General features: G+C 51.5%; 1 protein-coding gene across 5 annotated transcripts in view; it reads right to left on the bottom strand.

The window, feature by feature from the left end:
* LOC137323481 (obscurin-like protein 1) overlaps window positions 1–17,814 on the bottom strand; it is a 270,089-nt gene that overhangs the window by 236,363 nt on the left and 15,912 nt on the right. For all 5 annotated transcript variants that reach the window (XM_067986989.1, XM_067986986.1, XM_067986987.1 and 2 more), the window contains exon 2: window positions 11,245–12,387. In XM_067986989.1, coding sequence (XP_067843090.1) covers window positions 11,245–12,328 — 1,084 coding nt within the window. In that variant the 5' untranslated portion in view covers window positions 12,329–12,387. The remainder of the gene's footprint in view (window positions 1–11,244; window positions 12,388–17,814) is intronic.

Here is a 17,814-nt window from a genome sequence, read left to right on the forward strand (position 1 = left end):
ACCTCGATACTGTCCCACACTGTGAACCTCGATACTGTCCCGCACTGTGAATCTCGATACTGTCCCGCAATGTGAACCTCGACACTGTCCCACACTGTGAACCTCGATACTGTCCCACACTGTGAACCTCAATACTGTCCCGCACTGTGAACCTCAATACTGTCCCGCACTGTGAATCTCGATACTGTCCCGCAATGTGAACCTCGATACTGTCCCGCACTGTGAACCTCGATACTGTCCCGCACTCTGACTCTCGATACTGTCCCGCACTGTGAACCTCGATACTGTCCCGCACTCTGACTCTCGATACTGTCCCGCACTGTGAACCTCGAAACTTTCCCACAATGTGAACCTCGATACTGTCCCGCACTGTGAACCTCGATACTGTCCCGCACGGTGACTCTCGATACTGTCCCGCACGGTGACTCTCGATACTGTCCCGCACTGTGAACCTTGATACTGTCCCGCACTGTGAACCTCGATAATATCCCCAACTGTGAACCTCGATACTTTCCCCCACTGTGAATCTCGATACTGTCCCGCACTGTGTCTCTCGATATGGTCCCGCACTGTGATTCTCGATACTGTCCCGCACTGTGATCCTCGATACTGTCCCGCACTGTGAACCTCGATACTGTCCCGTTCTGTGACTCTCGATACTGTCCCGCACTGTGAACCATGATACTGTCCCGCACGGTGACTCTCGATACTGTCCCGCACTGTGAACCTTGATACTGTCCCGCACTGTGAACCTCGATAATATCCCCAACTGTGAACCTCGATACTTTCCCCCACTGTGAATCTCGATACTGTCCCGCACTGTGTCTCTCGATATGGTCCCGCACTGTGATTCTCGATACTGTCCCGCACTGTGATCCTCGATACTGTCCCGCACTGTGAACCTCGATACTGTCCCGCACTGTGACTCTCCAAACTGTCCCGCACTTTGACTCTCAAAACTGTCCCGCAATGTGAACCTCGATACTGTCCCGCACTGTGAACCTCGATACTGTCCCCCACTGTGAATCTCGACACTGTCCCGCACTGTGAACCTCGATACTGTCCTGCAATATGAACCTCGATACTGTCCCGCACTGTGAACCTCGATACTGTCCCGCACTGTGACTCTCGATACTGTCCCGCACTGTGATTCTCGATACTGTCCCGCACTGCGAACTTCAATACTGTCCCACATTGTGAATCTCGATACTGTCTCGCATTTGACTTTCGATATGTCCTGCACTGTGAACCTCATTACCGTCCCGCACTGTGACTCACGATTCTGTCCCACGTTGTAACTCTCGATGCAGTCCCGCACTGTGAACATCGATACTGTCCCGCACTGTGAACCTCGAAACTTTCCAGCACTGTGACTCACGATACTGTCCCGCACTTTGACTCTCAAAACTGTCCCGCACTGTGAACCTCGATAATATCCCCAACTGTGAACCTCGATACTGTCCCACACTGTGAATCTCGATACTGTCCCGCACTTTGACTCTCAAAACTGTCCCGCAATGTGAACCTCGATACTGTCCCGCACTGTGAACCTCGATAATATCCCCAACTGTGAACCTCGATACTGTCCCACACTGTGACTCTCAAAACTGTCCCGCAATGTGAACCTCGATACTGTCCCGCACTGTGAACCTCGATACTGTCCCGCACTGTGACTCTCGATACTGTCCCGCACTGTGAACCTCGATACTGTCCCGCACTGTGAACCTCGATACTGTCCCGCACTGTGACTCTCGATACTGTCCCGCACTGTGACTCTCGATACTGTCCCGCACTGTGAACCTCGATACTGTCCCGCACTGTGAACCTCGATACTGTCCCCCACTGTGAATCTCGATACTGTCCCGCACTTTGACTCTCAAAACTGTCCCACACTGTGAACCTCGATACTGTCCCGCACGGTGACTCTCGATACTGTCCCGCACTGTGAACCTCGACACTGTCCCACACTGTAAATCTCGATACTGTCCTGCACTTTGACTTTCGATAATGTGCCGCACTGTGAACCTCGTTACTATCCCGCACTGTGAGCCTCGATACTGTCCCGCACTGTGAACCTCGATACTGTCCCGCACTGTGAACCTCGATACTGTCCCGCACTGTGAACCTCGATACTGTCCCGCACTGTGAGCCTCGATACTGTCCCGCACTGTGAGCCTCGATACTGTCCCGCACTGTGAACCTCGATACTGTCCCACACTGTGAATCTCGATACTGTCCCGCACTGTGACTCTCGATACTGTCCCGCACTGTGAACCTCGATACTGTCCCGCACTGTGAACCTCGATACTGTCCCGCACTGTGACTCTCGATACTGTCCCGCACTGTGAACCTCGATAATGTCCCGCACTGTGAACCTCGATACTGTCCCGCACTGTGACTCTCGATACTGTCCCGCACTGTGAACCTCGATACTGTCCCGCACTGTGACTCTCGATACAGTCCCACACTGTGAATCTCGATACTGTCCCGCACTGTGAATCTCGATACTTTCCCGCACTGTGAACCTCGATACTGTCCCGCACTGTGACTCTCGATACTGTCCCGCACTGTGAACCTCGATACTGTCCCGCACTGTGACACTCGATACTGTCCCACACTGTGAACCTCGATACTGTCCCGCACTGTGAACCTCGATACTGTCCCACACTGTGAACCTCGATACTGTCCCGCACTGTGAACCTCGATACTGTCCCACACTGTGAACCTCGATACTGTCCCACACTGTGAACCTCGATACTGTCCCGCACTGTGAACCTCGATACTGTCCCACACTGTGAACCTCGATACTGTCCCGCACTGTGAACCTCGATACTGTCCCGCACTGTGAACCTCGATACTGTCCCACACTGTGAACCTCGATACTGTCCCGCACTGTGACCCTCGATACTGTCCCGCACTGTGACTCTCGATACTGTCCCACACTGTGAACCTCGATACTGTCCCGCACTGTGAACCTCGATACTGTCCCGCACTGTGAACCTCGATACTGTCCCGCACTGTGAACCTCGATACCAGAGCACAAGAGGGCAGAAGTTATGCTGCAGCTATACAAAACCCTGGTTAGACCGCACCTGGAGTACTGTGAGCAGTTCTGGGCACCGCACCTTCGGAAGGACATATTGGCCTTGGAGGGAGTGCAGCGTAGGTTTACTAGAATGATACCCGGACTTCAAGGGTTAAGTTACGAGGAGAGATTACATAAATTGGGGTTGTATTCTCTGGAGTTTCGAAGGTTAAGGGGTGATCTGATCAAAGTTTACAAGATATTAAGGGGAACAGATAGGGTGGATAGAGAGAAACTATTTCCACTGGTTGGGGATTCTAGGAGTAGGGGGCACAGTCTAAAAATTAGAGCCAGACCTTTCAGGAATGAGATTAGAAAATATTTCTACAGACAAAGGGTGGTAGAAGTTTGGAACTCTGTTCCGCAAACGGCATTTGAGACCAGCTCAATTCCGAAATTTAAATCTGAGATAGATCGCTTTTTGGCAACCAAAGGTATTGAGGGATATGGGCCAAAGGCAGGTATATGGAGTTAGATCACAGATCAGCCATGACCTGATCAAATGGCGAAACAGACACGAGGGGCTGAATGGCCTACTCCTGTTCCTATGTTCCTATGTCCCCCACTGTGAATCTCGACACTGTCCTCCAATGTGAACCTCGATACTGTCCATCACTGTCAATCTCGAAACTGTCCCACACTGTGACTCTCGATACTGTCCCGCACTGTGAAACTCGATACTGTCCTGCACTGTGAACCTCGATATGTCCCGCACTGTGAACCTCGATACTGTCCCACACTGTGACTATCGATACTGTCCCGCACTGTGAACCTCGATACTGTCCTACACTGTGAACCTCGATATGTCCCGCACTGTGAACCTCGATACTGTCCCCCACTGTGAATCTCGATACTGTCCCGCACTGTGAACCTCGATACTGTCCCACACTGTGAAACTCGATATGTCCCGCACTGTGAGCCTCGATACTGTCCCGCATTGTGAACCTCGATACTGTCCCACACTGTGAATCTCGATACTGTCCCGCACTGTGACTCTCGATACTGTCCCGCACTGTGAACCTCGATACTGTCCCGCACTGTGACTCTCGATACTGTCCCGCACTGTGAATCTCGATACTGTCCCGCACTGTGACCCTCGATACTGTCCCGCACTGTGAACCTCGATACTGTCCCGCACTGTGACTCTCGATACAGTCCCACACTGTGAACCTCGATACTGTCCCGCACTGTGACTCTCGATACAGTCCCACACTGTGAACCTCGATACTGTCCCGCACTGAGACTCTCGATACTGTCCCGCACTGTGAACCTCGATACTGTCCCGCACTGTGACTCTCGATACTGTCCCGCACTGTGACTCTCGATACTGTCCCACACTGTGAACCTCGATACTGTCCCGCACTGTGAACCTCGATACTGTCCCGCACTGTGACCCTCGATACTGTCCCGCACTGTGACCCTCGATACTGTCCCACACTGTGACCCTCGATACTGTCCCGCACTGTGACCCTCGATACTGTCCCGCACTGTGAACCTCGATACTGTCCCGCACTGTGACCCTCGATACTGTCCCGCACTGTGAACCTCGATACTGTCCCGCACTGTGACTCTCGATACTGTCCCACACTGTGACTCTCGATACTGTCCCGCACTGTGAATCTCGATACTTTCCCGCACTGTGAACCTCGATACTGTCCCACACTGTGAACCTCGATACTGTCCCGCACTGTGAACCTCGATACTGTCCCGCACTGTGACTCTCGATACTGTCCCGCACTGTGAACCTCGATACTGTCCCGCACTGTGAACCTCGATACCAGAGCACAAGAGGGCAGAAGTTATGCTGCAGCAATACAAAACCCTGGTTAGACCGCACCTGGAGTACTGTGAGCAGTTCTGGGCACCGCACCTTCGGAAGGACATATTGGCCTTGGAGGGAGTGCAGCGTAGGTTTACTAGAATGATACCCGGACTTCAAGGGTTAAGTTACGAGGAGAGATTACATAAATTGGGGTTGTATTCTCTGGAGTTTCGAAGGTTAAGGGGTGATCTGATCAAAGTTTACAAGATATTAAGGGGAACTGATAGGGTGGATAGAGAGAAACTATTTCCGCTGGTTGGGGATTCTAGGAGTAGGGGGCACAGTCTAAAAATTAGAGCCAGACCTTTCAGGAATGAGATTAGAAAATATTTCTATACACAAAGGGTGGTAGAAGTTTGGAACTCTCTTCCGCAAACGGCATTTGAGACCAGCTCAATTCCGAAATTTAAATCTGAGATAGATAGCTTTTTGGCAACCAAAGGTATTGAGGGATATGGGCCAAAGGCAGGTATATGGAGTTAGATCACAGATCAGCCATGACCTGATCAAATGGCGAAACAGACACGAGGGGCTGAATGGCCTACTCCTGTTCCTATGTTCCTATGTCCCCCACTGTGAATCTCGACACTGTCCTCCAATGTGAACCTCGATACTGTCCATCACTGTCAATCTCGAAACTGTCCCACACTGTGACTCTCGATACTGTCCCGCACTGTGAAACTCGATACTGTCCTACACTGTGAACCTCGATATGTCCCGCACTGTGAACCTCGATACTGTCCCGCACTGTGAACCTCGATACTGTCCCGCACTGTGAACCTCGATACTGTCCCGCACTGTGAACCTCGATACTGTCCCGCACTGTGAACCTCGAGACTGTCCTGCACTTTGACTTTCGATAATGTACCGCACTGTGAACCTCGTTACTGTCCCGCACTGTGAACCTCGATACTGTCCCGCACTGTGACTCTCGATACTGTCCCGCCCTTTGACTGTCGAAACTGTCCCGCCCTTTGACTCTCGATACTGTCCCGCACTGTGAACCTCGATACTGTCCCGCACTGTGAACCTCGATACTGTCCCGCACGGTGACTCTCGATACTGTCCCGCAATGTGAACCTCGATACTGTCCCGCACTGTGAACCTCGATACTGTCCCGCACGGTGACTCTCGATACTGTCCCGCAATGTGAACCTCGATACTGTCCCGCACTGTGAACCTCGATTTTGTCCCGCACTTTGACTCTCGATACTGTCCCGCACTGTGACTCTCGATACTGTCCCGCACTGTGACTCTCGATACTGTCCCGCACGGTGACTCTCGATACTGTCCCGCACTGTGAACCTCGATTTTGTCCCGCACTTTGACTCTCGATACTGTCCCGCACTGTGACTCTCGATACTGTCCCGCACGGTGACTCTCGATACTGTCCCGCACTGTGAACCTCGATACTGTCCCGCACTGTGACTCTCGATACTGTCCCGCACTGTGACTCTCGATACTGTCCCGCACTGTGACTCACGATACTGTCCCGCACTTTGACTCTCCAAACTGTCCCGCAATGTGAACCTCGATAAAATCCCCCACTGTGAACCTCGATACTGTCCCACACTGTGACTCTCAAAACTGTCCCGCAATGTGCACCTCGATACTGTCCCGCACGGTGACTCTCGATACTGTCCCGCAATGTGAACCTCGATAAAATCCCCCACTGTGAACCTCGATACTGTCCCACACTGTGACTCTCAAAACTGTCCCGCAATGTGAACCTCGATACTGTCCCACACTGTGACTCTCAAAACTGTCCCGCAATGTGAACCTCGATACTGTCCCGCACTTTGACTCTCCAAACTGTCCCGCAATGTGAACCTCGATAAAATCCCCCACTGTGAACCTCGATACTGTCCCACACTGTGACTCTCAAAACTGTCCCGCAATGTGAACCTCGATACTGTCCCACACTGTGACTCTCAAAACTGTCCCGCAATGTGAACCTCGATACTGTCCCACACTGTGACTCTCAAAACTGTCCCGCACTGTGAACCTCGATACTGTCCCGCACTGTGAATCTCGATACTGTCCCGCACGGTGACTCTCGATACTGTCCCGCACTGTGAACCTCGATACTGTCCCGCACTGTGAACCTCGATACTGTCCCGCACGGTGACTCTCGATACTGTCCCGCACTGTGAACCTCGATACTGTCCCGCACTGTGAACCTCGATACTGTCCCGCACTGTGAACCTCGATACTGTCCCGCACTTTGACTCTCAAAACTGTCCCGCAATGTGAACCTCGATACTGTCCCGCACTGTGAACCTCGAAAATATCCCCCACTGTGAACCTCGATACTGTCCCACACTGTGAACCTCGATACTGTCCCGCACTGTGAATCTCGATACTGTCCCGCACTGTGAACCTAGATAATATCCCCCACTGTGAACCTCGATACTGTCCCACACTGTGAACCTCGATACTGTCCCGCACTGTGAACCTCGATACTGTCCTACACTGTGAACCTCGATACTGTCCCGCACTTTGACTCTCAAAACTGTCCCGCAATGTGAACCTCGATACTGTCCCGCACTGTGAACCTCGATAATATCCCCCACTGTGAACCTCGATACTGTCCCGCACTGTGAACCTCGATACTGTCCCGCACTGTGACTCTCGTTACTGTCCCGCACTGTGAACCTCGATACTGTCCCGCACTGTGACTCTCGATACTGTCCCGCACTGTGAACCTCGATACTGTCCCGCACTGTGAACCTCGATACTGTCCCGCACTGTGACTCTCGTTACTGTCCCGCACTGTGAACCTCGATACTGTCCCGCACTGTGACTCTCGATACTGTCCCGCACTGTGAACCTCGATACTGTCCCGCACTGTGAACCTCGATACTGTCCCGCACTGTGACTCTCGATACTGTCCCGCACTGTGACTCTCGATACTGTCCCGCACTGTGACTCTCGATACTGTCCCGCACTGTGAACCTCGATACTGTCCCGCACTGTGAACCTCGATACTGTCCCGCACTGTGAACCTCGATACTGTCCCGCACTGTGAACCTCGATACTGTCCCGCACTGTGAACCTCGACACTGTCCCGCACTGTGACTCTCGATACTATCCCGCACTGTGACTCTCGATACTGTCCCGCACTGTGAACCTCGATACTGTCCCGCACTGTGAACCTCGATACTGTCCCGCACTGTGACTCTCGATACTGTCCCGCACTGTGACTCTCGATACTGTCCCGCACTGTGAACCTCGATACTGTCCCGCACTGTGACTCTCGATACTGTCCCGCACTGTGACTCTCGATACTGTCCCGCACTGTGAACCTCGATACTGTCCCGCACTGTGAACCTCGATACTGTCCCGCACTGTGAACCTCGATACTGTCCCGCACTGTGAACCTCGATACCAGAGCACAAGAGGGCAGAAGTTATGCTGCAGCTATACAAAACCCTGGTTAGACCGCACCTGGAGTACTGTGAGCAGTTCTGGGCACCGCACCTTCGGAAGGACATATTGGCCTTGGAGGGAGTGCAGCGTAGGTTTACTGGAATGATACCCGGACTTGAAGGGTTAAGTTACGAGGAGAGATTACATAAATTGGGGTTGTATTCTCTGGAGTTTCGAAGGTTAAGGGGTGATCTGATCAAAGTTTACAAGATATTAAGGGGAACAGATAGGGTGGATAGAGAGAAACTATTTCCACTGGTTGGGGATTTTAGGAGTAGGGGGCACAGTCTAAAAATTAGAGCCAGACCTTTCAGGAATGAGATTAGAAAATATTTCTATACACAAAGGGTGGTAGAAGTTTGGAACTCTCTTCCGCAAACGGCATTTGAGACCAGCTCAATTCCGAAATTTAAATCTGAGATAGATAGCTTTTTGGCAACCAAAGGTATTGAGGGATATGGGCCAAAGGCAGGTATATGGAGTTAGATCACAGATCAGCCATGACCTGATCAAATGGCGAAACAGACACGAGGGGCTGAATGGCCTACTCCTGTTCCTATGTTCCTATGTCCCCCACTGTGAATCTCGACAGTGTCCTCCAATGTGAACCTCGATACTGTCCAACACTGTCAATCTCGAAACTGTCCCACACTGTGACTCTCGATATTGTCCCGCACTGTGAACCTCGATACTGTCCTGCACTGTGAACCTCGATATGTCCCGCACTGTGAATCTCGATACTGTCCTGCACTGTGAACCTCGATATGTCCCGCACTGTGAACCTCGATACTGTCCTGTACTGTGAACCTCGATACTGTCCCACACTGTGAATCTCGATACTGTCCCGCACTGTGAATCTCGATACTGTCCCACACTGTGACTCTCGATATTGTCCCACACTGTGAACCTCGATACTGTCCCACACTGTGAACCTCGATACTGTCCCGCACTGTGAATCTCGATACTGTCCCGCACTGTGAACCTCGATACTGTCCCGCACTGTGAATCTCGATACTGTCCCGCACTGTGAACCTCGATACTGTCCCGCACTGTGACTCTCGATACTGTCCCGCACTGTGAACCTCGATACTGTCCCGCACTGTGAATCTCGATACTGTCCCACACTGTGACTCTCGAAACTGTCCCACACTGTGAGCCTCGATACTGTCCCGCACTGTGAACCTCGATACTGTCCCGCACTGTGAACCTCGATACTGTCCCGCACTGTGAATCTCGATACTGTCCCGCACTGTGAATCTCGATACTGTCCCGCACTGTGAATCTCGATACTGTCCCGCCCTTTGACTCTCGATACTGTCCCGCACTGTGACTCTCGATACAGTCCCGCACTTTGACTCTCGATACTGTCTCGGTCTGTGACTCTCGATACTGTCCCGCACTGTGAACCTCGATACTGTCCCGCACTTTGACTCTCGAAACTGTCCCGCAATGTGAACCTCGATACTGTCCCGCACTTTGACTCTCGAAACTGTCCCGCAATGTGAACCTCGATACTGTCCCGCACTGTGAATCTCGATACTGTCCCGCACTGTGAACCTCGATACTGTCCTGCACTGAGAATCTCGACACTGTCCCACACTGTAAATCTCGATCCTGTCCTGCACTTTGACTTTCGATAATGTACCGCACTGTGAACCTCGTTACTGTCCCCCACTGTGACTCTCGATGCTGTCCCGCACTGTGACTCTCGATACTGTCCCGCACTGTGAACATCGATACTGTCCCTCACTGTGAACCTCGAAACTTTCCAGCACTGTGACTCACGATACTGTCCCGCACTTTGACTCTCCAAACTGTCCCGCAATGTGAATCTCGCTAAACTCCCCCACTGTGAACCTCGATACTGTCCCACACTGTGACTCTCAAAACTGTCCCGCAATGTGAACCTCGATACTGTCCCGCACTGTGAACTTAAATACTGTCCCACATTGTGAATCTCGATACTGTCTCGCATTTGACTTTCGATATGTCCCGCACTGTGACACTCGATACTGCCCCCAACTGTGAACCTCGAAACTTTCCCGCACTGTGAACCTCGATACTGTCCCGCACTGTGAACCTCGATACTGTCCCGCACGGTGACTCTCGATACTGTCCCGCACTGTGAACCTCGATACTGTCCCGCACTGTGAGTCACGGCACTGTGGGATCTTGCTGTGCACAAATTGGCTGCCGTGTTTCCCTGCATTACAACAGTGAGTGCACTTCAAAAAGTACTTCATTGGCTGTCAAGTGCATTTGGGAAGACCTGAGGTTGTGAAGGACACCATATAAATTCAAGTGCCTTCTTTCTGTCTGATTTCTGCTTTCAGCCCATGTCGACACATGCGTGTTCTCGCGGAGGTCACGGAATAGTCATGGGTGGGAACCCTGGCTAACTGTAGCACCCCATACAAAAAGCGATTACAACGGCTAATGGTATCTTGGCCTTTATCTCCCGGGGGCTGGAATACAGTTCTGGGCACCGCACCTCGGGAAGTATATATTGACCTTGGGACAGCGCAGATTCATAAGGATGATTTTCGGGGGTTAAATTACGAGGACAGGTTGCATAGACTCGGCTTGTATTCCCTCGAGCTTAGAAGATTAAGGGATGATCTAATTGAGGTGTTTAAGATGATTAAAGGATAGAGAGAAACTATTTCCTCTGGTGTGAGGGGGAGTCCAGAACAAGGGGGCAGAACCTTAAAATTAGAGCCAGGCCGTTCAGGGGTGACGTCAGGAAGCACTTCTTCACACAAAGGGTCGACTCCATTCCCCCAGTAAAATAAAGATGCTCGTTTTTTTTCCCACCCCTTCTCATGTCTCATTGCGGAAGGAACGTACATCAGACAAAAAGCGAAGGAGTATTAAACGGGGGGGGGTGGGTGGGGGTTGGAGGGGGCACCTTTGACATTGAGCAGCACTGCGCTCAGAGTCCGCCCGGCTGCGTTGGAGGCTGAGCAGGCGTAGAGCCCGTCGTCCTGCCTCTTGCAGTAGAGAAGCTTGAGGATGAAGTAGCCTTCCCGGTCCTCGTACAGGAGGTGGCGTCTGTCGGGGGCGACCAGCCTGCCGTCCTTCCGCCAGACGATTTCGGGCTTGGGCTTCCCGGTGACGTAGCATCGGAACTTGGCGTGTTTCCCTTCCCTCACGGAGAACGCCTTGACCTTTGTGAGCCGCGGCGAGTAGTCGCCGTCGTGGTGATGGTGGTGGTCGTTGTCGTGGTGACGGCCCTCGTCCCGGTGGCGACGATGGCGGCGCCCGCTGTGCTTCTTCTCGCGGCGCGGCTCGTGGGCGTGGTCGTCCCGGACGCCGTTGACGCAGTGGTGGCGGCGGTGATCGGCCGAGGGACCCGCCTCCTGGGCCCGCCCGCCGGGCTCCACCAGCAGCACGGCCGCCGCCATGGCCTCGCCATAAGCGTTGCGCGCTTTGCAGAGGTAGATGCCCCCGTCGGGCGCCCTGGCGCCGAAGATCTCCAGGCGGTGCCGCCCCTCGCCCTCGCCCTGGCAGCTGAAGTGCGCGCTCTCGAAGATCTCGCCCAGCTTCCACCCGTCTTTCTCCCACGTCACCGCCGGCTCCGGCCGGCCGCTGACCTCCACCGCAAGGACCACGTCCCCGCCTCGGGCCACCCTGGCCGAGGCTGGCTTGACCAGGAAGGCCGGCCTGCAGCCGCCGGGCGTGACCAGCCCGTCCCCTTCCTCGACCCGCAGGGTGGCTGCGGCGTAGGTCTCCCCCACCCCGTTCTTGGCCTTGCAGATGTACTGCCCGCTGTCCTCCGGCCGGGCCTGCGACACCACCAGGTTGTAGATGTTGCCGTCCTCCAGGAGACGGTAGCGGCCGGATGGGCAGATCTGGGCCTTGTCCCGCTCCCAGATCACCGTCGGCCGGGGCTCGCCCGCAATCTGGCACTTGAGAACCGCGTCGGCCCCGTTTGGCACAATGAACGTTCGCGGGTAGGCCAGGAATCTCGGGGCTCCGCCGAACACATCCATCAATGGAGAATAATTTCAAGGTTCCGTGGTGATTTCGTTGCTCTCCTTTGGGCAGCCGCCTAAAAACAATCAACACATGACAAATTTAACACCTTTTTTTTTCGAAGATTACATAAAATCACACAGAATTTACAGCACAGAAACAGGCCATTCGGCCCAAAAGGTCCTTGCCGGTGTTTATGCTCCACACGAGCCTCCTCCCTCCCTAGATAATTGGCAAAAGAACCAGAGGAGGAGAAGGAGAGAATTTTTTTTACGCAGCGAGTTGTGATGATCTGGAATGCGCTGCCTGAAAGGGCGGTGGAAGCAGATTCAATAATAACTTTCAAAAGGGAATTGGATAAATACTTGAAGGGGAAAAATTTGCAGGGCTACAGGGAAAGAGCAGGGGGAGTGGGACTAATTGGATAGCTCTTTCAAAGAGCCGGCACAGGCACGATGGGCTGAATGGCCTCCTTCTGTTCTATGGTTAATCAATAACGCTGTAACGGTAATGGAGTGCTACAGGGCCAGGATGGTCCCAGATTCAATCCCTGGTCTATGTCGTGCTGGCCAGTCTCAGCTGAGGCAATGGTAGGCGGACACTGCCATCTTCCTCACCACCCCTGGGTTGGGGAAGGGGGCAAAAACCAAATCAGCCAGAGATCCCATTCCTGATCGCTACCTATTGACTTTAGCCTTATATGTGATGAGTAGAATGTGAGGCCCCCCCCCTCGCATGTAGTTCCATGTAGTTCTGTGTAAGAGCTTGACAGAGGGGGGTGTGGGGGGGGTGGGGGGAGGATGGTGTGGTAACCAGTACATTAACAAATGCAGGACTTAGCTTCTACCTTACCTTACTTTGATCTATCAATCAACAACAATTTGCATTTATATAGCGCCTTTAACCAGAAACTTAACTGGACCAGCCATATAAATACTGTGGCTACAAGAGCAGGTCAGAGGCTGGGTATTCTGCGGCGAGTGACTCACCTCCTGACTCCCCAAAGCCTTTCCACCATCTACAAGGCACAAGTCAGGAGTGTGATGGAATACTCTCCACTTGCCTGGATGAGTGCAGCTCCAACAACACTCAAGAAGCGCGACACCATCCAGGACAACGCAGCCCGCTTGATTGGCACCCCATCCACCACCCTAAACATTCACTCCCTTCACCACCGGCGCACTGTGGCTGCAGTGTGTACCATCCACAGGATGCACTGCAGCAACTCGCCAAGGCTTCTTCGACAGCACCTCCCAAACCCGCGACCTCTACCACCTAGAAGGACAAGGGCAGCAGGTGCATGGGAACAACACCACCTGCACGTTCCCCTCCAAGTCACGCACCATCCCGACTTGGAAATATATCGGCCGTTCCTTCATCGTCGCTGGGTCAAAATCCTGGAACCCCCTACCTAACAGCACTGTGGGAGAACCGTCACCACACGGACTGCAGCGGTTCAAGAAGGCGGCTCACCACCACCTTCTCAAGGGCAATTAGGGATGGGCAATAAATGCCGGCCTCAGCAACAACGCCCACATCCCGAGAATGAATATAAAAGAAGTTCCACCTGTATCGTGTGCCCACCGGTACCTTAGTCAAATTGCCAGTCTCCATTTGCGAAACAAAAAGGATATAGAGGCACTGGAGAAGGTGCAAAGAAAATTTACTAGGATGATACCAGAACTGAGAGGTTATACCTATCAGGAAAGACTGAACAGGCTGGGGCTTTTTTCTCTAGAAAAGAGAAGGCTGAGGGGTGACCTGATAGAGGTCTTTAAAATTATGAAGGGGTTCGATAGGGTAGACGTAGAGAAGATGTTTCCATTTATGGGAAGTCCAAAACTAGGGATCATAAATATTAGTGCACTTGAAGTGCCGTAAGCTACAAGGCTACGGACCAAGAGCTGGAAAGTGGGATTAGGCTAGATAGGTCTTTTTCAGCCGGCACGGACATGATGGGACGAGTGGCCTCCTTCTGTGTTGTAAATTTCTATGAAACTATGATTCACTCATAAATCCAATAGAGAATTCAGGAGAAACTTCTTTACCCAGAGAGTGGTGAGAATGTGGAACTCGCTCCCACAAGGAGTAGTTGAGGCGAATAACAGAGATACATTTAAGGGGAAGCTGGATAAACACATGAGGGAGAAAGGAATAGAAGGATATTACATAGAATTACAGAGAATGTACAGCACAGAAATAGCCATTCAACCCAAGAGCTGGTGTTTATGCTCCACACGAGCCCCCTCCCACATTTCATCTCACCCTATCAGCATATCCTTCTATTCCTTTCTCCCTCATGTGTTTATCCGGCTTCCCCTTAAATGTATCTCTGTTATTCGCCTCAACTACTCCTTGTGGGAGTGAGTTCCACATTCTCACCACTCTCTGGGTAAAGAAGTTTCTCCTGAATTCCCTATTGGATTTATTAGTGACTATCTTATATTTATGGTCCCTAGTTCTGGTCTCCCCCCACAAGTGGAAACATCTTCTCTACATGTGCTGAAATGCTGATAGGCTGAGATGAAGTAGAGGAGGGAGAAGCATAAACACCGGCACGGACCAGTTGGGCCGAATGGCCTGTTTCCGTGCTGTAAATTCCATGTACTTCTGTGTCAGAGCTTGACAGTAAGCGACCTTGGGGAGCACCACTGCTGAACCCGATCCAGACCTCACTCGATATCCACACACTCAGTCTCAGCAAGGATCCATGGATGGAGATCAGGAGTGGGGACCCTGGCTGATGCTCCCCTCCCTAACTCGGGGGGGGGGGGGACAGTGAGGTTGACTGAAGCCCCCTTTGCCTCTGCTCCGGCCGAAATCGAGCTAACCCAGCACGGACTGACGATACAACACGCGAGCTTACAGCTATAGGAACAGGAGGAGGCCATTCAGCCCCCTCGAGCCTGTTCCGCCATTCAATTATCATGGCTGGTCTGTATCTTAACTCCATTTACCTGACTTAGCTCCATATCCCTTGATGTCCTTACCCAGCAAATATCTATCGATCTCAGTATTGATATTTTCAATGGACCCCCAGCATCCAGAGCTTTTTGGGGGAGAGAGTTCCAGATTTCCACTCCCCTTTGTGTGAAGAAGTGCCTCCTGACATCAACAACAACAACAACTTGCATTTATATAGCGCCTTTAACGTAGTAAAACGTCCCAAGGCGCTTCACAGGAGCGATTATCAGACAAAATCTGACACGAGTCACATCAGCAGATATTCGGACTGGTGACCAAAAGCCTGGTCAAAGAGGTGGTTTTAAGGAGAGTCTTAAAGGAGGAGAGAGAGGCGGAGAGGTTTAGGGAGGGAATTCCAGAGCTTAGGGCCCTAGGCAGCTGAAGGCACGGCCGCCAATGGTGTGGGGGGGCGATAAAAATTGGGGTAGCGCAAGAGGCCGGAATTGGAGGAGCGCAGAGATTTCGGAGGGTTGTAGGGCTGGAGGAGGTCACAGAGATAGGGAGGGAATGAGTATTTTAAAATTGAGGCGTTGATGGACCGGGAGTCAATGTAGGCCAACGAGCACAGGGGGTGATGGGCCATTACCCTTGAACGACCTAGCTCTAATTTTAAGGTTATGCCCCCTTGTTCTGGTCTGTGCAGTTCAGCTCTCAGAATCTTAACCACCTCAGGCATTGGAAGAGCATCAACTGAGGTAACAGCTCTGACACTGCCCAGACAAGAAACCACTTTGGAGCTCAATACTGGCACTCGACTGGTATGCGGACGCCACTGGTCTCCGTTGAAACCTGTTGCCAGTAAAGACTGATCCACAACGCTCTAACCTATCAGTCCTTTTCCCACATTCCTAAATCATATTGTGTCCAGTTCTGGGCACCGCACTTTAGGAAAGATGTGAAGGTCTTAAAGAGGGTGCAAAAAAAGATTTACTGGAATGATTCCAGGGATGAGGGACTTCAGTTACGTGGATAGACTGGAGAAGCTTAGAACAGAGAAGGTTGAGAGGAGATTTGATCGAGGTATTCAAAATCATGAAGGGTCTAGACAGAGTAGATAGAGAGAAACTGTTCCCATTGGCGGAAGGGTCGATAACCAGAGGACACAGATTTAAGGTGATTGGCAAAAGAACCAAAGGTGACATGAGGAAAAACTTTTTTACACAGCGAGTGTTTTGATCTGGAATGCACTGCCCGAGGGGGTGGTGGAGGCAGATTCAATCATGACTTTGAAAAGGGAATTCGATAAATACTTGAAGGAAAAACATTTTCAGGGCTACAGCGAAAGGGCAAGGGAGTGGGACTAACTGGATTGCTCTTGCATAGAGCCGGCACGGACTCAAGGGGCTGAATGGTCTCCTTCTGTGCTGTAACCATTCTATGATTCTACGATTCTAACACACAGTCCGATACTCTACAATACACGTCTGATACTCTACAATACACAGTCCGATACTCTACAATACACAGTCCGATAATCTACAATACACGTTCTGATACTCTACAATACACAGTCCGATACTCTACAATACACAGTCCGATACTCTACAATACACGTTCTGATACTCTACAATACACAGTCCGATACTCTACAATACACAGTCCGATACTCTACAATACACAGTCCGATACTCTACAATACACAGTCCGATACTCTACAATACACAGTCTGATACTCTACAATACACAGTCCGATACTCTACTGTAAACATTCCGATACTCTACTGTAAACAGTCTGTTACTCTACAATACACAGTTTGACACTCAACAACACACAGTCTGAGACCCTGCAATACACAATCTGATACCCTGCAATACACAGTCTCTTACTCTACAATACGCAGTCTGCCACTACAATACACAGTCTGACACTTTGCAATACACAGTCTGATACTCTACAATACACAGGGCACTAAATTGGGCCGTGTAACGCCCGTTGTTTCGGCACTACACGGCCTCTCCGACATCCAAGATGGCGTCTTGGATGCACACGCACGTTTCCAGCATGACGTGCGCCAGACGCCATCTTGGTACAGGAGCGCGGGCGCAGATAACGAACGCTGGAATCATGTAAAGTAGGGAGAAAATGGCTTCAATCAGTGTACAACGCTGATTTAAAGTGATAGACACCATTTTGGGACTTAACGCTCAACTCAATGCACAATCTTAACCCCGACCATCTGAACGTGTCCTAGAGTGCCTGGAGGACCCCCCACCAGCGCTATTTAAAGGGACTATGCAGGATTTACAGGTTAGTGGCTGGATTATTACTTCTGGCTGGCCACACATTTACAACTGTTTTTGGAGGTCTCCTACACTTGAATATGAGGACGCAGGGACATAGCCTCATATTTAGAGCCAGGACGTGCAGGAGTGAAGTTAGGAAATGCTTCTACATGAAAAGGTTGGGAGAAGTTTGGGAAACTCTTCTGCAAACGGCAGTTGATGCTAGCTCAATTGTAAACTCTAAATCTGAGATTGATGGATTTCTGTGAACCAAGGATATTAAGGGATATGGGGCTAAGGCGGGAATATGGAGTTT

Source organism: Heptranchias perlo, chromosome 7 (assembly GCF_035084215.1).
Source record: "Heptranchias perlo isolate sHepPer1 chromosome 7, sHepPer1.hap1, whole genome shotgun sequence".
Taxonomy (NCBI): Eukaryota; Metazoa; Chordata; class Chondrichthyes; order Hexanchiformes; family Hexanchidae; genus Heptranchias; species Heptranchias perlo.